Below are 24,800 nucleotides of genomic sequence, written 5' to 3'. Positions count from 1 at the left end.
AACCCTTCCACGGTTTCTTACATCTTACTTCTCAAAGACTCTCTGGGCTTAGCTCCCCCTTATGGAGGGTCCATTCAAGTCATTTATAGTATTAACCTACACTGGGGAATCATTTCTCTTCTTTCAAACCATTCCCTATCACTTGGCCCTCCATTTCTCCCGATCTTTTAATAGAGTTTCAAAATGCCATATGCTAGAAGCTTCTCTAATGGTGCCTTAGACACTTGGAGGAAGGAATCTAAATCTAGAACAGAAACCGAGAATGAGGAGGGACACCAATCTGTTGATTTCCTAACTTGTGCGCCAATCCATCCGCAGGGTTACTCAGCACTTGTCTGGAGGCTGTGAACCGTAGGACAAGGAGGACCTGTTTCTAAGTAACAAAATTAGAACAGTCAAAGGAAACATATAGTCTTATCTGGAAATGAAACAAAAGAATTACAGAGGGCCATGTTGGGGAAAGTAGGCTAAAGAAGGTAGAAGGTGGAATGTGATGTTAAAGTCAGGTTTGGACAGGAAACAGAAAGAGGAATTACATCTTAGACAAACTGTATAGGAGGCAAGGGTTTGGAGGCTGGATGTACACATCTCTGTTTTTAGCTCCCCAACATCCCAGGTCTTTGTTCTCGAAGATGACCTTATCTCAAGCCTGGGGCTCTCTGATATCTTTCCCCTCTTCTTCATCTTTTCTCTTTGCCTCTTATCTAAAAGGAAGTAGTCTTTCCTTTCAAAGTCCGTCCTTTCCACCTACGCGCAGGGTTAAGCCACTCCCTCTTTCCTCTAGCTCGGTGTTTTTCAAACTTGAGCATGCATCAGAATGCTCAGAAAGTTTGTTAAAATACAGATTGCTGGGCTTCAGTCGCAGAGTTTCCGATTCAGTAGGTCTAGGGTGGTGGCAGCAAATCCACATTTCTAACAAATTTCCACGTGGTGCTGATGCTGCTGGTCTGGGGACCATGCTTTGAGAAGCACCGCTTTCCATCCTTGCTCCATCAAATCCACCCCCTGCCCCGCCTCACTTCATATATTACTTATTTCTTCTTCCTTGGCTGTCCTCAACTCTGCTTCTCCTTGACATACATACTACTTGTCTCTTTCCCTTTGCCATCAACAGTTTGGCAGGAGGAGTCTACTCCCTTTGATTCACCTGCCCTTGCAATATGACCTCTCCCCCAGCAGACACCAGCACTGCTCTGCAATTTGCCAGACCTTCAGCGATCTGCAGCAGCTGACCCTGCTCCTGTTAAGGAGCGGTTTTACGCCACACCACCCCGCATCAGCCTTCCGATCTCCAGCTCCTTCTCTGTGTCCCTGACTGACTCCTATTACTCTGCCTCCAAAACAGCCATTTTCCAAGATTCTGTCATTGGCCATCTTCTTTTACCTTCCAGTTTCCATAGTTCTGCTTTTATCTCTTCACGTCGATCTCCAAATCTTCTGGCACATTTCCTGAGATTTGAACTCTCCTACTTAACCGCTTGCTAGTTATTGTCACATATAGAACACACATTTATGTTCTATGACCACATGAATGTATCATGTCCCAAACTGCTCTCTCACTCCACCTATTTTCTTTAGTGCCCACATATAGTCAATTCTCTGGAATGGCCTCCATATTTGCTTACCAGGTTGCACTCTTAATCAGGTCTGATTACTTCTTTCCCTTTCTCTGGAACCACTGAGATGGCTTTGAAACAAGCAAAACAAAAACAAAAACAAAAACAAAAAACAACACAAAACAAGAACCAAACAACAACAAAAACCAACCCTAAAACAGTGAAACAGAAAACTATGTGAAGCAAATATGCATCTTAATTAGTTATGAGGCTAAAAAACTCGGGACCACCACCCAGATCAAGAAATGGAACTTTGCCTGATCCCTCAGAAGTCCCTTTATGTGCTCTATCATTCACCTTCAACCTTCACCTCAATGCAATGACTTTCTAACTGGTCATCGGCCTCTACCCTGCCACCATTCATCACACCAAAGAACTAAATTTGCCTGGACACATCTTTTCTACCTCTATGCCTTTGATGATTTCCTCCCTGCTTATCATATCTAGAATGCACTCTTCAACTTCTTTTCTTCTTTTGCCTTTCAAGGGCCACCTCCTTCATGACCCTTTGTCAGATCCCTCTTCCTTGGATTGGCTGATCTTCTTTTTATACTTATAAAACACGAGTAACCCAACTAGAGCAGACTCAGTCTTGTGTTTTGGTAGTTGGGCAAGTATCTTATGTCTCATGTGGATATCTTGAAACCTCACCTTATTCATATTTAGGGGTTACTCATGGTAACCCCTAAAGGGCTCACCATAGTGCTTTTACATGGAGCAGACTCTAAATTACATTTTATTACCTTGAACTGAATGACACAAGTTGAACTAGAATATAGCAGCTAATTTAGTGAAATATTTTAGGTAAAAATGTTATTCACTAACAAACTTAATTAAAGAAGAGTGTATGTAAGACAGATATAGCAATTCAAAAAAAAAAAAAAAAGTCCAGAAAATAAGCAATGCTATAAAAGTGATCCAAGGTTAATTTCTGGATCTCCATTTTTCTCAACTAGTATAGGATGAGTGTTTCTCAACTGGGGTAGTATTGGCATTTGGGACAGGACAACGCTGAACTGTAGTCCCTGGTACTGTAGGATGTTTACTCTCTCTGTTCCCTCCGGTTCTAGTAACAACCCTTAGGCATTGTGACAACCAAACAGAAATACCCCACATAATTACAAACAGGTGCAGAGGTGGGCACACAGTCCACCTCTGGTTGAGAACAGCTGGTGGATTATCTCAAAGGACTCTTCCACCTCTGATGCGTGCTTCTTGTTGGATCCCAGTAACGAAAGGCTGTGATGCAGACAAGAAACTAATCAGAACTCTCCCTTCTCTGTACAACTTTCCCCCTCCCACTGCCATTTACATCGTCACGAAGATGCCACCATAGGAATCCAGAGTCCAACATGAGGAATAAAACATGGAAGGTAAAAACAAAACAAAACAAAACAAAAAACAAAACAAAACACCTCTCCTAAGGACAAATAGCGGGATATCCAATAGATTTGCCTTTATGCTTTCAGTTGGTATGCTAAACTGAACAGCAATGTAGGGATAAAACAAGTTGATCAAAGTGTGATCTGTGATCCAAATACATTACAATCACCGTGGGAGATTGTTAAAATGTGAGATTCATGAACCACAACCCTGGGGAGTCCAGTTCAGTAAGGAACTTTTGTTTTTAAAATAAGCACCACAAGGTAATTCCTATGAAAATGGGTCATGCATCATTTTGAGAAACCTGTTCCACAAGATCTTTACCAGTATAGATATGCATTTAGAATACTCTTTAGCCAAAGGTCTAGACTTTTAGTTCCACGTGTCAAATGTCTTTACTTTCAAAAGAGTGATTTTAAAAAGGGTGCCATTCCAGAGAAGTAATAGTGGCCCTAAAAACAGAATTAAGAGCACTCCACACTATATACAGAACTTATATAACTCAACACAACATCATCATCACCATCACCACAATAATGATCCCATTGAAAAATGGGCAGAGGACCTGTCCCAAGAAGACATACAGATGTCCACCGGACACATGAAAAGATGCTCGACATCACTAATCATCAGGGAAATGCAAATCAAAGCCACAATGAGATATCACCTCACACCTGTCAGAATGCTAGAATCAAAAAGACAAGAAATAACAAGTGCTGGCAAGAATGTAGAGAAAGAGAAACCCACGTGCACTGTTGGTGGGAATGGAAATTGATGCAGCCAATTTGGAAAACAGTAGGAAGGTTCCTCAGAAAATTAACAATAGAAATATCCTACGATCCAATAATTCCACTACTGGGTATTTACTCAAAGAAAACAAAAACACTAATTTGAAAAGATATCTGCACTCTTATGTTTATTGCAGCATTATTTACAATGGCCAAGATATGGAAGCAACCCAAGTGTTCCTCAATAGAAGAATGGATAAAGAAGATGTGGTGTATATGTGTGCAATGGAATATTACTCAGCCATAAAAAAAGAATGGTGTCTTGCCTTTTGGGATAACATGGATGGATCCATAGGGTATTATGCTAAGTGAAATAAGGCAGACAAAGACCATACGATTTCACTTACATGTAGAATCTAAATGACAAAGCAAATGAATAAACAGACAAAAAGCAGAAATAGACCCATAAATGCGGAGAACAAACATGGTTGCCAGAGTGGAAAAAGGTGAAGGGATGGGCAAAATGGGTGAAGGAGGTGGGATACAGGCTTCCAGCTGGGGAATGAACAAATCATGGGATAAAAGGTACAGCATAGGGAATATAGTCAATGGTGTTGTAATAGTGTGTGGTGACAGAGGGTAGCTACACTCGTGGTGAGTATAGCATAATGTAGAGACTTGCGGAATCACTACGCTGTACATCTGAAACTAACATAACATTGTGTGTCAACTATACTTCAATTAAAACAAAAGAAAACAACAACAACAACAAAACCCCACTCCCCCCTGGATCACTAAGGGAAGGAAGCAACATCACAGATTAACCAAAACAGGATTTCATTTAAATAAATTCCTTGAAACAGATGACCTGACCAACTTTTTGATTTTTATCCTGAAGTGAACTAATTCACATTTCCAGATTAAGAAAGAAGGCTTGGAGAAAGGGGAAAGGGAAGTAAAATGAGGTCTCGATGAAAATTTTACTTTAGAGGATCTACAAGATTGATTAATTACAGACAATTAAGAGTTCCCAGGATGTCAGATCTTGTACTTTCTTTGTAAATACATGATATCTATAAAATAAACATGGGAGTAAGGTGGATGGAACTGGTTTTAATGAATGAAAATTGGGACAACTTTAAAGCAATGAAACACTATAGAATTTAACCAGAAACGCTCAGAGAGACCGCAAGTTCAGTGGTTCTCAAGTGAGGTCTCCAGACCAGCAGCAGCAGGGTTACCTGGGAACCTGCTCAAAATGCAAGCTCTTAGGCCCCCCCCTCAGTCTCTCGGGGATAAGGCCCAACAATCTCTGTGTCACAACAAGTTCTACAGATGATTCTGATACTAAAGTTTGAGAGCTATGGCTCTAGCTTGTTGTACATTTCGGGACTGACTTTAAAACTGACCCCACTCTCTGGATCTGTGTTTTTGTCTGTAATTCAGCTGAAATAAACTTACTTCAGAGTCCAAAAGGAAGACAGATTTCCTTAACATTTGGACTTCCTAAGTTGTTGACCAGTATATTCCACACTGGTTTAGGAGGACTGGTAAAGGGTTTTGAAATCTTGGAATGAAAGGTACTAATTATTTTACTAATTATATTTCCCATTTCAAGTATCTCTGATTCCATAATTATGACAGCTGATTAACTTACATAAGAGCAAAACAAAGTGATGATAAAAAATTAGAATTAGCTCTTATTTCATATCAAATTACAATTATGTGCCATTAGATGTGAAATCACAAATTGATTATTGTTTTTTCATGTTTTCATTTCTTTTTTCTTTTTCAAACTTATGAACTTTCAAGCATAATGCAATTTTAATATAAGAATTTCACTATTTGTTGCCAACTTCAAGTCATAGTTTCCAAAATAATGGGGTAAAAATTGCTTTGATCTAGCATTATGGTAGCAACTTAGGGTGACCCAGATTAGGTGGTTCAAAAGATAAGAAAAGCTTCCAAATTCTTTTAAGAAGCCATCATACCAGTGATATTAAAATCTAATAAAGATTGTGCAATAAAATTGTGGACCATTTCTACTGATGAATATCAGTGCAAAAAGCCCGGATAACATATACACTGCTGGTGGGAATATAAAATAGTCCAGCCAACTTAGAAACCAGTCTGGCAGTTCCTCAAAAGGTTAAACATAGAGTTAGTATATGATTATATACACCCAAGGGAAATGAAATTTGTCACAAGAACTTGTACACAAATGTTCATAGCAGCACTATTCATAATAGCCCAAAAATGGCAACCACCCAAATGTCTATGGTGAATGGATAAATAAAATTGTAGTCTATCCATCCACCAAAAAACTATTAGAACTGATGAATGAATTCAATAAGTTTGTAGGATACAAAATCAACGTACAGAAGTTTGTGGCATTTCTGTACACTAATAATGAAGTAGTACAAAGAAAAACTAAGAAAACAATCCCATTTACAACTGCACCAAAAATAATAAAATACCTGGGAATGAACTTAACCAAGGAGGTGAAAGACCTATATTTTGAAAACTATAAAACACTGATGAAAGAAATTGAAGACGACACAAATAAATGGAAAGACATTTCCATGCTCATGGATTGGAAGAACCAATACTGTTAAAATGTCCACACTACCCAAAGCAAACTACACACTTAATGCAATCCCTATCTAAATACCAGCAGCATTTTTCACAGAACTGGAACAAACAATCCTGAAATTTGTATGGGACCACAAAGACCCCGAATAGCCAAAGCAATCTTGAAAAAGAAAAACAGACCTGGGAGTATCACAATTCTACACTTCAAGCTATATTACAAAGCTGTAGTAATCAAAATAGTATAGTACCGTCACAAAAACAGACATATAGATCAATAGAACAGAAAAGAAAGCCCAGAAATAAACCCACAATTATATGGTCAATTAGTCTTTGACAAAGGAGGTAAGAATATGCAATGAGAAAAAAGTCTCTTCAACAAATGGTGCTGGGAAAACTGAACAGCTACATGCAACAGAAAGAAACTGGGCCACTTTCTTATATCATACATAAAAGTAAACTCAAAATGGATTAAAGACCTAAATGTGAGATCTGAAACCATAAAAATCCTGGAAGAGAGCACAGGCAGCAACTTCTCTGACATTGAGAAACAACCCACAAAACTAAAAGATAACCTACTGAATGGAAGGAGATAATTGCAAATGACATATCCGATAAAGGGTCAGTATCCAATATGTATAACAAATTTATACAACTCAACACCAAAAAAAACCTCAAATAATCCAATTAAAAAAATGGGCAGACGACATGAATAGACATGTCTCCAAAAAAGGCCTACAAATGGCCAACAGACACATGAAAAGATGCTCAACATCACTCATCATCAGGGAAATGCAAATTGAAACCACAATGATATATCACCTCTCACCTGTCAGAATGGCTCAAATCAAAACCAAGAAACAACAAGTGTTAGCAAGGATGTGAAGAAAAAGGAACCCTCATGCACTATTGGTGGGAATGCAAACTGGTGCAGCCACTGTGGAAGACAGTATGGAGGTTCCTCAAAAATTTCAAACAGAACTACACTATGATCCAGTAATTGCACTCCTGGGTATTTGTCCAAAGAATATGAAAACACTGGGGCACCTGGGTGGCTCAGTCAGTTAGGCATCCGACTTTGGCTCAGGTCATGATCTCACGGTTCGTGGGTTTGAACCCCGCGTCAGGCTCTGTGCTGACAGCTCAGGGCCTGGAGCCTGTTTCAGATTCTGTGTCTCCCTCTCTCTCTGCCCATCCCCTGTTCACGCTCTGTCTCTGTCTCAAAAATGAATAAACATTTAAAAAATTGCTAAAAAAATGTGAAAACACTAATTTAAGGGATATACACACCCCTATATTTATTGCAGCATTATTCATAATAGTCAAATTATGGAAGCAGCCTAAGTGTCCATCAGTAGATGAATGAATAAGGAAAATGTAGTATATATATATACGATTGAATATTATTCAGCTACGAACAGAATGAAATCTTGCCATTTGCAACAACGTGGATGGATATAGAGAGTATAACACTAAGCGCAATAAGCCAGACAGAGAAAGATAGATGCTATATGATTTCATTCACATGTGGAATTTGAGAAACAAAACAGAGGAAAAAAGTGAGACAAACCAAAAAACAGACTCTTAACTACAGAGAACAAACTGATGGTTACCAGGGGGTAGATGGATTGGGGGACGGGTAGAATAGATGAAGGGGATTAAGACTACACTTATCTTTATGAGCACTGAGTAATGTATGGAATTGTTGAATCGATACACCTGAAACTAATACAATATTGTATGTTAACCATGTTGGAATTAAAATAAAATAAAGTAAATGTGGTCTATCCATAGAGTGGAATATTATTCAGCCATAAAAATGAATGACATCCTGATATGTGCTAAAACATGGATGAACGCCAAAACATTATGTTAGGTTAAAGAAACCAGACATGAAGGACCACACGTTGTATAATTCCATTTATGTGAAATGTCTAGAATAAGCAAATCCATAGAGACAGAAAGATTAGTGGCCCCCTAGTGCTAGGACGGAGAAAGTGTGTGGGGGGGGGGGCAATGGGGAGTGACTGCTAATGGGTCACTTTATTATTTAGAATTTAGAACATTTGTATCACTTTTTATATTTTAGAACATAAAAATGTTCTCAAATTGATCATGATGGTTGCACAGCTCTGTGAATATACTAAAAACCATTGAGTTGTACACTTTAAGTGGGCGAATTGTATGGCATGTGAATTGTATCTCAACAAACTTGTTATAAAAATAATTCCAGATATCACGTTAGAATGCAGCAGCATGTTAAAGGACAAATTAAGACTCCATGACCAAGTGACTAGAAATGCAGAGATGCTTTAATATTAGGAAACTGGTTAATAGGACTTGTCATAATTACAGGTGAAATTAAAAAAACAATTTGCTCAGCTCCGTTCATGCAAAAAAGGCACCTGCTGAAGTTCCAAATTTATTTATAATAAAATCTCTTGAAAACTAGGAACCAATAACAATTTCCTTAACAAGATAAAAAATATCATATATATTTCCACTCAAAAGCTAATGCATAGCTAATGGTGAAATATTAGAGGAGTCCCAACAAAGTCATATTCAAAAATGCCTATCATTTAATATCATCTTGGAAATTTTTATCCAATAAAAGTATACAAGGGATACAAAAGAAGAGGTATGAGAATTGGAAAGAAGTCAAAATCGTCATCGTTTGCAGATGATGTGATTGTTTATTTGGAAAATTCAAGAAAATAAACTGACAAACTTCAGAAACAATAACTCATAGAGATGACTAAACATTTACTATACAAAACCCTGTAGCTTCCTTTATAAACATACAAATAACAACCAGTTAGAAAATATATGAAAGAAAAGAGCTCATTTATAAGAGAAACAAAACTAATTTCCAAAAATAAACTTAACAAGAGACATGAAGAAAGATTTTAAGTGCCAGTGAAACATCTGGAAAAACTTGAATAAAAAGAAAACGCCCTGTTCTTGAATAGGAAGACTCAGTCATAAAGACGTCAAGGCTTAGTAAATTATATTTCTTTCAATCACAATGAAAATGCCAGTGTAATAAAAATACCAACATAATTTTAGAAAATTCTAAAAAGAAAGCATAATGACAAGGGACTAGTCTTAACAGATAGGAAAATATATTACTAACAGGTAGTAATTTACCCTTTGGTAGAACCATATGAATAGACAAAGTTCACTTCTGAAAGTCTATTGTGTAGATATACTTGCAAATATACAGTCTACGTACAGATGTGTTCACTGCAGCACTGTTTGTAATGGCAAAATACTGAAAACAGACTATTATTAAAGTTAAAAAACAATTAGTTTTTAGCAATGGATCATGATGTGGCCATTCTCTAAAAAAATATCTTAAGATTGCCCCTTGTCCATTTTAAAGTGAAGAAATCCTTGGGGGCGCCTGGGTGGCTCAGTCGGTTGAGCGCCGACTTCAGCTCAGGTCATGATCTCACGGTCCGTGAGTTCGAGCCCCACATCGGGCCCCTGTGCTGACAGCTCAGAGCCCGGAGCCTGTTTCAGATTCTGTGTCTCCCTCTCTCTGACCCTCCCCCATTCATTCTCTGTCTCTCTCTGTCTCAAAAATGAATAAAAACGTTAAAAAAAAATTAAAAAAAAAATAAAGTGAAGAAATCCTTTGAAAACGAAGACGTTTGGGGCACCTGGGTGGCTCAGTCGGTTGAGCTTCTGACTCCTGATTTCGGCTCAGGTCATGATCTCAGGGTTGTGGGATTGAGCCCCGGGTGGGGCTCCGTGCTGAGCATGGAGCCTGCTTAAGATTCTTTCTCTCTCTCTCTGCCCACTCCCCCACTTACACATGCTCTCTCCCTCTCTCTATAAAAAAAGAGAGAGAGAGAGAAAGAGAGAGAGAGAGAGAGAGAGGTGCCTAGGTGGCTCAGTCAGTTAAGCATCTGACTTTGGCTCAGGTCATGATCTCGCAGCTGGTGGGTTCCAGCCCCGCATCAGGCTCTGTGTTGACAGTTCAGAGCCTGGAACCTGCTTCCGATTCTGTGTCTCCCTCTCTCTCTCTCTCCTCCTCCCCCACTCGTGCCCTGACTCTCAAAAATAAATAAAAATGTTAAAAAAAATTTTTTTTTCTAAAAAATAAAAAAGAAAGAAAATGAAGACGTTTTTATTTGATATGTAACTTCGGTGATACACATTTCTATAAAGGAGTGATTTTTCTCTTAAAACTAGAAGGCATTTTTGCAGAGGATGTAGTAGTCTGACATGCACACCTGGCTATCAATATTGAACTTGGCCAAATTTGGATAGTGAGATTTTGTTCTTGGTGAGGAGTAGGAAACCGCATGTCCAAAGAGTTAATATAATGTTATTTTAGAATAAGAGACCTTAATTTTTAATTTACTGCAGTTTAAGAGGATGCCTTAAAAAATACAATGTCCCCAACTGTTAAAATCTGGCTCATTTTAATACAAAAAGGAGAACTCTATCAAAATAATCAAAAACTGGATAACATGCCTGTGGGAGCTGGTTTCTTCAGGGCAAAACACTGAAGAGTAGGGGGCATGGATCCTTCTTTAAATTTGTCAGGCAAATAAAAAATGTTCGTAATAGAAAGTACATGTAGTAATTTCCTTCCCCCACATCCAAGATAGCAATGGAAGGAAACAGGACTGTGGCATCTCTAGAATTGTCAGCAGTTCTCAAGATTCTGTTACATAATTCTAGCAAAACTCACTAACAGGTATAGTTTATCAGAAAATTTCCCAAAGACAGCCTTCAGCCTCCTTATCTCAGTTACCTTCTTCTAACCTTCCTCTTCAACCTGACAAAGGACCGATAAATGCCTACTTACAATGTCAGTTTGTCTATAGACACGGCATAGGCATTCCTGAGAAGAAGCCTATCCTGAAATGAAAGTCAGCTATCTGATGTATAAACTGATGTCTGAGTCTCCAGAGCTTGACTTTCCTCCTACTAAAAATTATTTGGTTCCATAAGCCTTATGGATTCATGTCTTTCAAAATGTGCTCCAACTACAAATCTTAAAAACCTTTTTCTATGGCAGGGATAAAGCGTACTAATTGCTTCAGGGAATAGAAAAACATATTAAGCAGAACCTTTGCCTTCAAGAAAATTATCCGTCTCCCCTGCTAGAGTGTGAAGTCCAAGAAGGCATGGGCTTTCTCAGTCTTGTTCATCACTACATCTCTGGCACCTAGAACAGTACTTGGTGTGCAGAAAGTGACAGAAATATTTGTCAAGAAATGAATGAACCTCAGCAAAACTAAAAGGCAACCAAAGGAATGGGAGAAGATATTTGCAAATGACATATCAGATAAAGGGTTAGCATCCAAAATCTATAAAGAACGTGTCAAACTCAACACCCAAAAAACAAATAATCCAGTGGAGAAATGGGCAAAAGACATGAATAGACACTTCTCTAAAGACATCCAGATGGCCAACCGACACATGAAAAAATGCTCAACATCACTCATCATCAGGGAAATACAAATCAAAACCACAATGAGATACCACCTCACACCTGTCAGAATGGCTAACATTAACAACTCAGGCAACAACAGATGTTGGCAAGGATGCAGAGAAAGAGGATTTCTTTTGCACTGCTGGTGGGAATGCAAACTGGTGCAGCCGCTCTGGAAAACAGTATGGAGGTTCCTCAAAAAATTAAAAATACCATTACCCTATAACCCAGCAATTGCACTACTAGATAATTATCCAAGGGATACAGGTATGCTGTTCTGAAGGGGCACATGCACCCCAATGTTTATAGCAGCACTATCAACAATAGCCAAAGTATGGAAAGAGCCCAAATGTCCACCGATGGATGAATGGATAAAGAAGATGTGGTATATATATACAATGGAGTATTACTCAGCAATCAAAAAGAATGAAATCTTGACATTTGCAACTACATGGATGGAACTAGAGGGTATTATGGTAAGTGAAATTAGTCAGAGAAAGACAAATATCATGTGACTTCACTCATATGAGGACTTCAAGATACAAAACAGATGAACACAAGGGAAGGGAAGCAAAATTAATATAAAAACAGGGAGGGGGGACAAAACGTAAGAGATTCTTAAATATGGAGAACAAACAGGGTTACTGGAGGGGTTGTGGGAGGAGGGATGGGCTAAATGGGTAAGAGGCATTAAGGAATCTACTCCTGAAATCATTGTTGCACTATATGCTAACTTAGATGTAAATTAAAAAAATAAATTAAATAAATTAAAAAAAAAAAGAAATGAATGAAAGAAGACACAGACAACATGCTTTGAGCAATAAGAGAATATGGCACTTTTAACTGTGGGATCAGTCTAAGGCCAATGGAAGTTAAAAGGATGACAAGATTAAGGCAGGATAAATGATAATTAGGCCATCCTACAAGGAAGAATTTAGAAGGACGAGGGGGAAGGGAATAGGACTGGTTAAGGCCAGTGACGGGAAAGACCAAATGTGTCCAGAGAGTGCAGAGGCCTGGGTGGCCATGGGAGAAGGCCACAGGAGAGGGCCAAGGGAGAAGGCATATGCTGGGGAAGCAGAGGGAGCTAGACTGAATGAGGAGAGTGAAGGAAGTGAGGGCAGGCTGCAGAAGGCCTAGAAAAATCAGCAACTGGATCCCACTTGGTGGACATTTACACTTTTAGAATCATTTTTCACACCCTTGATTTAACCTTTAAAAGGAAATGACCTCAGAAAAGACATAAATCTTAAAAAGCAGTAGGGCAATGGGGCCAATAGCCAGTCCTGGGGGCCCACATAAAGGTGAAATTTGGGTTATAAAGAAGTCTTAAATGTTATAATAAGTTCCATAGTTTACTAAAATTAATGGTTTATCAAAGAATAATATAAGTCACAGGCCTAAATTCGCCAGCAATTTTCACACAAAGATAAACTCTTTTCTTAGGCAGAAACTTACTTTTAATATCACAGCAGGGTATATTTAATAGATTTTTTAAAATACTGTAAGTGTTAACTAATATTAACCAGAGAATGACGCCCTTCACTAATTCTAGAACACCCAGAAGCATGTAGACGTCAAAAGCTCCAAATGCTTTTTTATGAGACAGTCAAGGTTTTGAAGACAGCTTCAGATAAACCTAACAATTGAGAAGCCGTAAATATCCTTGCTCTTTCCACCACTCTCCGGCTATATTTAGCAGCACAATTTCCTTTGTTCACAAGTTACTCTCGCTAACTCCATATTTATATTCTCAAAGGCAGAATGCCTTGGACCTATCAGTTAAATGAGTGGATGGCTACATGGATGGACAAACACGTGAACCATCAAATGACTGTATTAAGATCTGTGAGATGAAATGGATATAACGCTTCATCAATGGGCATCCTAGATCTTCCTTCACCCGGGCTAAAGCTCCCGGGCCTCCACAGATATGTCTGTCTCACTATGCAACAATTAGACTGGGATTAGAATGGAACACGGGGAGTGAGAAAGTTTGTTATTAAAGGAAGGGCGTTATTCTAGGCAAGGGTGGTGATGTTTAGGAGAGCAGGGGTGGGTTCGTTGTGAAGCTAGTGGAGCTTAAGTATCTGGGTCCCTTACTTGCACAGGCTCCTTCCAAAGCACATGAGGCGCCCAGTGATGTGTTCCTATGGTCAAATGCTTCTGTAAAATTTGCCAAAGTAAGATGTCATCAAATTCATTCTCCTGAAGAGAGCCCTCAAAATGTGGGGCCCCACAGGCACCCGCGTCTGCCCTGGCTGAGAGGCAAGAGGAGACTGATGGTCACTGAGCATGCTGTTGGAGCAGCGGGAAGGGGAGCTTGGGGTGCCGTTGCCATTTCTGGGCAGTTTCCCGCTCCTTTCTAAAAACACACCATTTCCTAGGCCCCATGTCCTCATACCCTGATACACCTTTCTGCTGTTACATCTCCTTTGCGAATGAAGTCACAGGAAACTCTCGGCTGTTCCAAACTTCATGTCAAGCTTTGAAGTGCTTTTCAATAGCAGAAATATTGGGCTCACGGGTGGGCTTTGTAGCTATGGTAAATACTTCTTAGTTATCTGTCGCTACTGTTATCCCACACCTCCAATTTGGAGGAGAAATTCTGCATAGGCATTGAGGCAATAAAAAAGAACATTGAACTATATCTTAGCTCTTTTGTGAACAGTTTCCTTTTATTTCTTCTCGCATGGAACTAATGTGCTCATCATATTGTACTGGTTATGGGTGGGAAAGCAGTGAAGAGAAGGGAAATGCTGATTACTACATCACTGGTTGGCAGTTTCCTCTTAGCTTCTGGAAGGTTAAGTGGTCAAGTAGCTTCTTAATATGAGATCAAGGCATTTCAAGGTCTGACTCATCCGCTGGTTATCTGGCAAAGTGTTTTTAGTAGACTTTGGACAAAATGCCTGCAGTGGTCAGAAGAGAAAAAACTGACCACAATGAATAGAAGATAAAGACAAAAAACCCAAATCTCTCACCTTGGGAGGTTCCTATAAGACTATTGTCATGTAGACTATATGTCCAGGTACATATCAGAACAACATATTTAGAGATCGCATTTTGAATAACAGGTAAATAGAAACAAAGGCCATTTTGGATACGTTCTGTGTTGAACAACGACATTTTGCTTCTTTCTGTAACAATTATTTTATGAAAAGATGACAGCAAATTCTGTTGCACTCTGTAAGTTAAACACTTGACATTTTTATTCCTCAAAATGGCACATTTTAGAAATGTAGATATGTTTATTAATTAGTGATTATTAACACCCAGTAAACAACATTATGTCTTGTAAAAACACAATCTCACTTCACAGCATGATGCTGAAATCTATTATTCCCTGATTCCATATGCTGAAATACACTCAAATGGTCACAAATGACCTTAAGCATTAAATAAATGTAAATGAGGACAACATAGAAAATGTGCTTTTGATTGATAACTAAAAGACCAGGTTGCAAATCACGTCCCTAAAGAAGGCCTCCCCAGAAGGGTAGGGCAGTCTACACCGCGGTGTGAAGGCTGTCCTAAGAATGAAGGATACACAGGTAACAGATTGCTCTTTCTCCTGACCTGCCTGAGGCTTTCTGGGAAACAGAAAGGGTTTGTTATTTACATGAGGAACACAGAGCACATTGTCCCCTGTGCCACCAGCCCACTCTGACATTCTACTGCGAAATTTCAAAACACATACGTGGACACTCCATTATCTTCACCAGCTGACAGGAGAGAAAAATAATTATTGCTATTCCATGGCCTCATGCCAATGTGTTGACCACTGTAGGTTTTAAGCGTTGTTGCTGTTCATTCATCTCCCTCCCACACCCCCAAACTGAGCAGTTTGGGTGGGAAAGCATCTTCAACACAGAGAAAACTCAAAATATCAAAGGGTGACAGGTTAAGAGTAATAAATAAATTAAATAGTTAGTTAAAAATCAGACTGTTCTTCTAATGTCTGGGGTTTGACCTATGCATGAAAAATGCACAAATACAGACATTTCATGGGAAAAGTACTGAACGATGATTACTCACTCTTCTGGTTCCTATCATCAGGGCAAAAGGAAATGTAGCATCACAGAAAGCACTATTGTTTGGGTTGAGGGGAGGCATTTCTCTAAGTTTGAATAGGAATCAACAGAATCTGAAAGGGAAAGGACACCTAGCCCATTTTACAATCATGAATGGAGCGAGGTTTCTCAAAGGGGCCCATCTTGTGCATTGCAGGAGGTTTAACAGCATCCCTGGCCTCTGTCTACCAGATGTCAGTAGCAATCCTCTCCCCAGGTCAGGACAATGAAAAAGTCCCTGGGAGCAAGATTGCCCCTAGTAACAGAGCCTTCATAAGGAGGTCTCACGAGGGACCTCCCCAGCCTCATCCTGTACACTCTCAACCCTCAAATCATTCCCAACCCAGGGTTCAATACACTTCAGTTTTCCTCACTTATTAATTGAAGATAATGAAAATGTCCATCTGCCTCATTACAAGTTCTTTTCAACATTAAATGAGATACTTTTAAAGTGCTTAGAACAGGGCCTGACCCACAGTAAATGCTCAGCAAATGTTAGCTATTATTATTTTTAATAATCATCCCTGGTAGTGAGAACACCAGAGTGTTTTAATGCAGAAGGGTATCTTACCCGCTTGATATTTTCCGAGTTTTAAACACACCAGCCTTCTGATTCCTTGTGATGATGTCTCTCACGTCTGAAGGACACAGTTAAGAAAGCTTCTGCAGAGACTGTCAACTGACTCAAAACAAAACAAAACCAAAAGGTCCACAAACACGACGATCTTCTTATTGTACATGGAATCAGCACAGTGAAAAGAGAAGAGTTGTAGGAGAAGAAGGGTCTAGCCCTGGCTCTCCTACCATTCTTCACCACCAATGTTGAACTGCTTGCCACAGGCAAGCTCTCTGGACTTGCTGGGCTGCAGTTTTGTCACCCGTGAAATGGACATTCAGGGAGCATGCTGGCAAGGCCCAGGGCTATGAGTGTTGGTGGGTGTAGATGACTCCTGCGTGGGCACCATGCCCCACTTGCTTAAACGAGCTACAAGCCCCAAGGCAAGCCTCTTTCAGTCAGTGGGGAGGGCAAAGGCAGTTTTCGGAGACTCTCCAGGTTGAAGAATTTCCAATCTCGTAAACGCTAGCAGAGAGTATGGGGACGAGCAGCAGGGAAGGGCTTGGGAGGAAGTGAGAGGCGAAAGACAGAAAAGCTTGGAGAGCCTTCGAGAGAAAACAAATTACTAAAGAAGAAAGTCAGTCCAGGGAAAGGCCCCTTGAAGAACTGGCTTTACAGACTCATGCCTCGGCCTTTGGCCATCTGCTGGCACATAAGGGCTTGTACGAGAAAAGCCATATTTCTCGAAGAGATGTTTTGAGGAGCTAGTCCATTACATCACACAGCGCCATCTTGATGAGGGCCCGTGGGAAAAATCATGTCACATTCCAACACCGGGGCAAGGCTAGACTTGAGATCAACCCTTTTTGCTTCAACTTCCAGGCGCTATAAACCTTACAACTGTCCTCGTTTCTCTTCTTGCTCTGGTCCCTGTGCAATCCAGAGCCAAACGGATGACCAAACTCTATCAACCACAAAAGCTCTTATGGTATGTGTTTTCTGTACTGACCTCTCATCCTGGCTTCATCATATTTTCCTGGCTTTCTGATTTCAATAATCCTCACTTTCTCATTTATTTCATATGGTATATCCTATGCGTCACTGTAAAAAGCCTCCAAGTCCCTCTTTCGGATCAAGGCAGGTTTAAATAAGCAAGAAATAAAATAATTCCACCGAAGGCTGCAAGCTGAACTAAATTGGGCCCATGGGGAGGACACCAAGCAGACAAGCGATGTTCCCCTATTGCTCAGAAAAACAGATTTCCTTTTTTTTTTTTTTTTATTATAGAAAAACAGATTTCCTGAATGCTCCAAACAAGCATTGGCCAAGATCTCCCCGTAAGAACAGAGCCACAGGACTTTTTAACCCAAATCTCTGCTTGAAACATCAGGCACACCCATTTCTTCTCTGAGTGAATAAGCAGGTACTGTGATAGCTTTCTCCCCCCCAGGAGTGGGTAGGAAAAATCAATTAGGTCTCCTAATGAAGGGCTTTGTGGAGGTTTACAAAAGTGCATTATATGGAGACTTTTTTTTTTTTTCTGGGTGAACTTTCCTGTATGCAAATTAAATACCGTTAAATTACATTCATTAAAAAAATAAAAGAGACTAATTTGCCTACTTGTTTTGATTAACTAAAATGACACATCGGCCTACAGTTCTGTCTATTTCAGGAAGAAAGTATTTCAGGAAAGTCTTCTAAACGAACTGTCTTGTAAGAAAGGACAGCTGACATCTTTATTCTGAGAAGACCAAAATTAGTGAAGAATCAACTGACAACTGTTTTTTGGTTATGCTCCCCCACACGCCGGCCACACCCTTCTCGACGTTTCCATGACATCCCACCGCATGCAACAATGTGCCTGGTTCACCTGTAGCGTCGTATGAGTACATGACTAATCTATCAAGCCAAACATATTATTTTGTTAGTGGAGGTAATACTTCTTATAAAATAGTCACAGGGAAGTTAAATTACATAAGCCTGAAAACCTATTAATAATTTTTAGTAAACATCTTAACGCTCCATGCTTTTATACAATTTATAAACCTGTGGCACTGGGTGGTCAGGTTGAAGCAAGTGTACGTATTTGTAATTCTAGAGGTGCTTTTTTTTTTTTTTTTTTTTAATATAATGAAAAAAATTCACAGCAGTATTTGGGCTGCTTTATTTTTAGAACTGGGAAGGAGATATGTTTTATGGTTTAGGAGGTGTTTTTATATTAAAACAAGTCCAAAGAGAAAAACAAATGGCAGTAGTGTATTTAAATATCTTAAGAGATACATTCTGATATTCTGCTCCCCCCAACCTTCACTTTAGGTCAGATTTTGAGGTGGTTCCTCTGGTTGGCATGTATCTAATAACAAATTTTATCATTTTTTAGTGTCACTTCAGAGTAACAAAGGAAATCCAATCCATATATATATAAATATATGTATATATAAGAGCCTGGGTGGCTCAGTAGGTTAAGCATCCAACTCTTGATCTCAGTTCAGGTCCTCGTCTTAGGGTTGTGAGTTCAAGCCCCATGTTGGGCCCCACACTGGCTGTAAAGCCTACTTAAAAAAATAACATAAAATAATAAAACAAACATTGCGATTCAGAAAGCAATACTTTCTGAGTTTATGTTACCTTTATTTTCACTGGACCATCCAAGGTGAGGGTCGAAAACCATGAAGTTATAATATAAATCCTGTTCATTTTGATCACTGGTTTTTAAAAATGCTTGATGTGGCAATATTTGCCAGTTTAAAGGCTGCAAAACATTCTTAAATGTGGTTGTTATCAAAGGAATTGAGAGGATGACAGGAGATGCTTTGAACTCTGTTAGCAGTGTCAACTGTTATGTTTTTGGATGAGAGGTCTTTTCTTACTGAGGGTGCTGAGGAAAATGTAAGATGACACTCAGCAGACCATTCTAGGTTTTGGTGAAACAGAATGGTTTAATGGGGGCGGGGGGAGGGAAGCTTTGAAGCCAAATGAACCTGGCTGGCTTCTAAGCTGATTTTGATACTTAACGGCTGTGTGAACTTCGGTAAATTAGCCTCTCTGAGCTCCACCTCAAAAATAGGAATAATGATTCTGCTAATAAATAATAAATTATTTAATTTTATAGGCTTAATGGAGTACTCCATAGGATGAGCCTGACACATTGCCTAATTCATGCCAATTCATTATCTTTTTCAAGAGTTCAGGCAAAAGCTTTGGAAGGACGAAGAGGCTGGTGAGTAACTAAAATGAGGTTTGGCAGTTAGGCTTTATTTTCTCTCCCTGCCACTCAGAACTAATAATGTTAACGTTTATATTGTAGAATTTATTATTTAAAAAAAATTCTAATGTTGATTATAATTAGCAGGGGGCGGCTGGGTGGCTCAGTTGGTTAAGCGTTCGACTTCGGCCCAGGTCATGATCTCGCGGTTCACGAGTTCAAGCCCCACATTGGGCTCTGTGCTGACAGCTTAGAACCTGGAGCCTGCTTCGGGTTCTGCGTCTCCCTCTCTCTCTGCCCCTCACTTGCTCACGCTTTGTCTCTCTGTCTCTCAAAAGTAAACAAACATTTAAAAATTTTATTTATTTATTTATTTATTTATTTATTTATATTTAATATTTATTTATATTTATTTTCTCATTATAATATATTATAAATTATAAATATTAATTTATTCACATTTATTTATAAATTATAAATATTTATTTCTACAATTATTGTTTATTTTATTTTTGTTTATTTAATTTTTGAGAGAGAGACAGAGAGACAGAGCATGAGCTTGGGGGTGGGGCAGGGAGGGAGTGAGACACAGAATCTGACACAGGCTCCAGGCTCTGAGCTGTCAACCCAGAGCCGGACGTGGGGCTTGAACTCGTGAACCATGAGATCATGACCTAAGCCGAACTAGGATGCTTTACGGACAGAGCTACCCTGAAGCCCCTATATTGTAGAATTTAAATAACTGGAAGGAATCAAAGAATTTCTGCCCTGCAGATTTTCAATGTCTTTCCTATGTATAAATGTGCTCCAGCCAAGGCACAGTCCGAGTCCCATAAGAACAGGCACTTGGTTCGTCTTGTCCACTTCTATGTCTTTAGCACCTGAAATGGCGTGCAATTAATAGTGGTTGGGTTAGTTTTAATTAATTACTTAGATTAATTTATTACTTAAGTTAAATTGAATTTCCAAAGCCATTTATTGAGCTCCTACCCAGTATGAGGCACATGGAATCCATTAATGACTCAGCCACCAAACAGAAGTGCAGTTGGCACAGCTATTAGAGGAAGAGACCTGAACACAGGACGATGGCGTGGCATTCCCAAGGTCTCAGCCATCTGCAGCACAGGCTGCACAGTCTACAGGAAGCTGAATTTATTAATTCCTCAAGTCAGGGATTCTGCTAATAAATAATGTTAAGCCAGGGGTAGCATCTTTAAGATGCACAGGAGATTTACCAATTTTTGGTGGACCCTGAGCTCGAGATCATGGTCCGGACTGTGCATGCTGGGGGAATAAGACGCCTGAGTCAGGAGCACAAGAAATGGGTCAACAAGCACTTCCACCGTCTGCAGATAATACACTTGATGTTTCCTAAGGATGGATCAAGGCAGGGTGCTTGTGTTGGGGGAATTAGTGAGTATACCAGAGAGGGCTCCTTAGTTCTGGGTGTTGTACTTTTATTCATGATGATTTGGAAGAGGCTTAGCATCGACAGTAATTCGGTATATCACTTCCCTCCCCTATTCTTCTGTCATTGTCATCACCAGCTATGAACTGTAGTGAGTAATTATTATCTGTAGGCACCGAGAGATTTCTTTCTTTATTACACCAAAAGGGCCACGCCAAAGCAGAGGGTACGCATTTCAAACTATTTTAGGTAAATTTGAGAGGTGGACGAACCAAAGGATCCCATTTCTAATTTATCTCTTGTTCTCTTTGGGCGCAGATACACATGGCATCTGTAAGGAGAGGGAGCTCTCAGGTAGAGGGGCTCTGGGTTAGACCCAGCAATGCAGTTTAAGGACCCAGGAGAACCTGAGGGGCACGTACCCACGAGTCTAAGAAAATATTTAGGACTCACAACATTCACTTATACCTCAAGTCTTAATCTCTTTTCAGATATCTCTGTTTAGTAGATCTCAAATCAACATCTAGCTTTCCAGGGTCAAGGGAAAGAGCTCTGAAAGACATAGCCAATCCATTTGATACATCTTAGGGAAGATTATAAATAACCTCACAACTGGTTGACATGCTTCTAGGAAATAAAGATTCAGAAGTCATCCATTCATTACATGTTAAAAAATAGAAATAACAGGAGATAAAAAGGAAATATCAAAACATGTTTTTTTTTTTTTTTTAAAGGTAAAAACTAGAACCTTAATAAGCCTAAGAGACTAGAAAGTAAGATTCGGTTGGATTCATTAAATTCAGATGCCAAGAACAACAAAAATAATTTTTAAAATGATGAGAATAATATACAGGCCAATACTCAGATGTGATGTGCGATTGCCAGGTCGATTTTCAATTACATTTCACTGATGTATTCATTTGTTTCTTAATGTGCTCATCTTGCCCATTAAGAATAATTAGCAGCTTTGCTTAGAGATTTCCTGGCTTCTGGCAATGTTTCTCCCCCCCTTTTTTTTGTTGACATCCACTTTTACTTTTTAGAAAGTAATTTTTGGATAATATCCTACAACTGGTATATAATTTAGGCTTCCTAAAATTTTAAAGGAAAGATGTAAACAGTAATTTTTAAATGAATTTGTTTCGATCTATATGCATCAACAGTATGTGATTCAGTAAATTAGTTATTCTCCCAGAAAGTGGGCACACAAATAGACAAAAAAAATTTCATTCATATTAACCCTATTCAGGAAAACAGCTTACAACGAATGCCAATTGTAAGCTCTGTTAGCAAATCGAGAATAACATCGGTATTAAAAGCAGGAGAAACACATTGCCAATTTTTAAGGCTTTATGCATGCTTTTTTCTCTTAATTAAAAAAAAATTAGATCTAGTTACAAAAGAAAAAGGCACACACACAGAACAGCTGCATGATAAAAACTGAACTCCATCAGGAAAGTCCTGAGAGATGAAATAAAACACACTCCGAGTTTTGGTCTGCATCCTGAAAGGACCTACTTTATCTACATTGTAAAGTTCTTCCCCTCCTGCCCTTTGGCACCCCGCTATATTAAACCCATTGTAAAACCCAGCACAATAAAGCACTCTCAGGGCTGAGCTTCTGAGGACCAAATGTTAAAAATCCATTTTCTTGGGAGGGGGCTGTACCAATCATTTCCTTGAAAGGCCAGCAGAGTGAATACAGAATCTAAGATTTTTCCTCTCCGGTTTCAAGAGCTGGCATGGCATCTTTGCTGTTTAAAGCAAAGGTGTGTTAATTAATGACATTAGCATTGCTTCCCTTCTTTGGAAGCTCTGTACTTTAGCTCTCTAATAATTTTAGCACGATTAAATTTACATGCTGACTACAGATGTTCCTATAGCTTGATAAAAGTTCGCATTTGTTTCTGACGCTATTAAATGAGACACCTGCTGACTTGGAGGAAAACCTTGGGTTGCCGGGCCCAACCTGAAAGTTTCTGTGGCTAAATTGACCCTCTCTTGTCCAATAATCCTCCTCGTTTCCCCACCCCCACCCCCAAGGGGGGTGGGGGAACATCCACTGGGGCTGAGCCAGCATACCTGACTTCATCTCACTGTCTGTGTTCCCTGACATGCGAAGGAGGAGCACAGTGAAATGATACAGTGCAAGGCATAACTCAGAATAAAGCAGAGTGAATGAAACAGCACAGGCTCATCTCCGGGGATATTTTGAGAAACTTGCGACAGTCTGAAGATCATGATTAAAATCCTGCATCTTAAAAAAGGAAGCACCTTTTGTGATCTCTTTCCCTTGTGTGAAAGGCCAAGATTGTGATTGGCTGTTTTTCCTTCCCGAATTTTTTTTTTTTTTTTAAGTCTGTCAAGCAATTAGCTGGGTGGGGCTCTGTAGAGCACAGAAGGTGCTGCGGAACAATATTAGCTACTGTGCTTCTCACATCCCCTTTCTCCTGTTCGAGCAGCCTGATAGAGCTGCTGCAAGTTTTGTTTAAAAAAAAAAAAAAATTACATAGCAGGGGTAGAAAAAGAAAATCGAAAACAGGCTTTATGTAAGAGGCCACAAAAATCAAAAGTGCTTTGGCATTTTAGGGGTCTAGAATTCACGTAAGTAGATTGCCTCCTTCATGATGCAAATGTAAGGCACACCAAAAAAATCCAAAGCAAATATACCTTCCACTTCGCCTCTCAATTTCTAACGGCTGTTAACTGCTCCTGAACAAGTCAGCTCGATTGCTAAAGTAGCCACAAATTATGCTTGCTTTCTTAAAGTACAGTTCAATTTTCACGAACTCTGTGTACATATTGGTAAAGCATAATCTAATATAATGGGGTTTGAACTGTAACAGCATAGCAGAAAAAAAAAGAGATAGCTTTTATAATCCTAAATAAGAGGAAATAACGAAAGACTGATAGCTGTTTCCAATGGGGAGATACAGGTAACCCCTTAGCAATGAGAGTAGGTACCGTGCTACTTAGCACATAACGTTCAGTATCAAACGCAAGAAAGGTCATAATGAACATGAAGCTGGATGTTAATTTTTGCAAGCAATATCCAATATAATAAATATTCAGTTGTTTCTTTTATCCTGGGAAACTTCCGTGGAAATAAAAGGACAAGAATGCCTGGAAATTATTATGAAACAAATGCTCTTATTGCCTTGAGAGGTCCACAAATCATAGGCTCCTTTAACAAGAAGTGACTGTAAAAATCTATCGAGATAAAAGAAAAAAAAAAAAACAGTCGTATCCAATGAATCCCATATATCTCTACTTTTTCTTAATTACTTATCATGTGTGTGGGGGGAATTCTCTTTTAATACCCCATGCTGTCTTTCTTTATATCAATTGTTACTCAGCCGGGAAAAGGGAATGAGCACAACAAACCCGTTTTCTATCTGAATAAGGATACTTCTGATGGCCTTTTCATTCCCATCAGTTAACAGAACTTCTTTGACATCTGCAGAAATAGCAACCTGAAAAAAAAAAAAAAGGAGCACAGCAAACAATGAGCAAATATGCTTGTCTGTGTGGAAGTGAAGACAGGAATGACAAGCCTTCAGTATCATGCTTCCTCACCTATTCCTCTGTAACAATCTTCAATCTTTTTCCATTTTATGTCTGCATTATTTTAATCATTCAATCAAATCAGTCAATACTTTTATCATTCCATTTGCGGGAGCCTCTATCTTGCTATCATTCTGTTCGGTAATTGCATTGTGACAGCGGATGATGGTATTCTGAGAGGCTTTCATTTGTGGGCTTCTGTTTATCTAGTAGAGCCATCATACAAGGC

The 24,800-nt window shown here is 39.2% G+C and overlaps 1 protein-coding gene across 2 annotated transcripts in view; it reads right to left on the bottom strand.

Annotated features, from left to right (window-relative positions):
- CAMKMT (calmodulin-lysine N-methyltransferase) overlaps positions 1–24,800 on the bottom strand; it is a 404,175-nt gene that overhangs the window by 36,089 nt on the left and 343,286 nt on the right. The window contains exons 6-7 of one of the 2 annotated variants that reach the window (XM_049651437.1): positions 24,417–24,480; positions 16,410–16,476 (exon numbers count right to left, since the gene is read on the bottom strand). The exons of the other annotated variant lie outside the window; for it this stretch is intronic. Of the exons in view, the coding sequence (XP_049507394.1) occupies positions 16,410–16,476; positions 24,417–24,480 (131 nt within the window). The remainder of the gene's footprint in view (positions 1–16,409; positions 16,477–24,416; positions 24,481–24,800) is intronic. 2 annotated transcript variants of the gene reach the window in all.

Source organism: Panthera uncia, assembly GCF_023721935.1.
Source record: "Panthera uncia isolate 11264 chromosome A3 unlocalized genomic scaffold, Puncia_PCG_1.0 HiC_scaffold_11, whole genome shotgun sequence".
NCBI classification, from domain to species: domain Eukaryota; kingdom Metazoa; phylum Chordata; class Mammalia; order Carnivora; family Felidae; genus Panthera; species Panthera uncia.
This window is presented reverse-complemented; position numbering and strand designations above follow the sequence as displayed.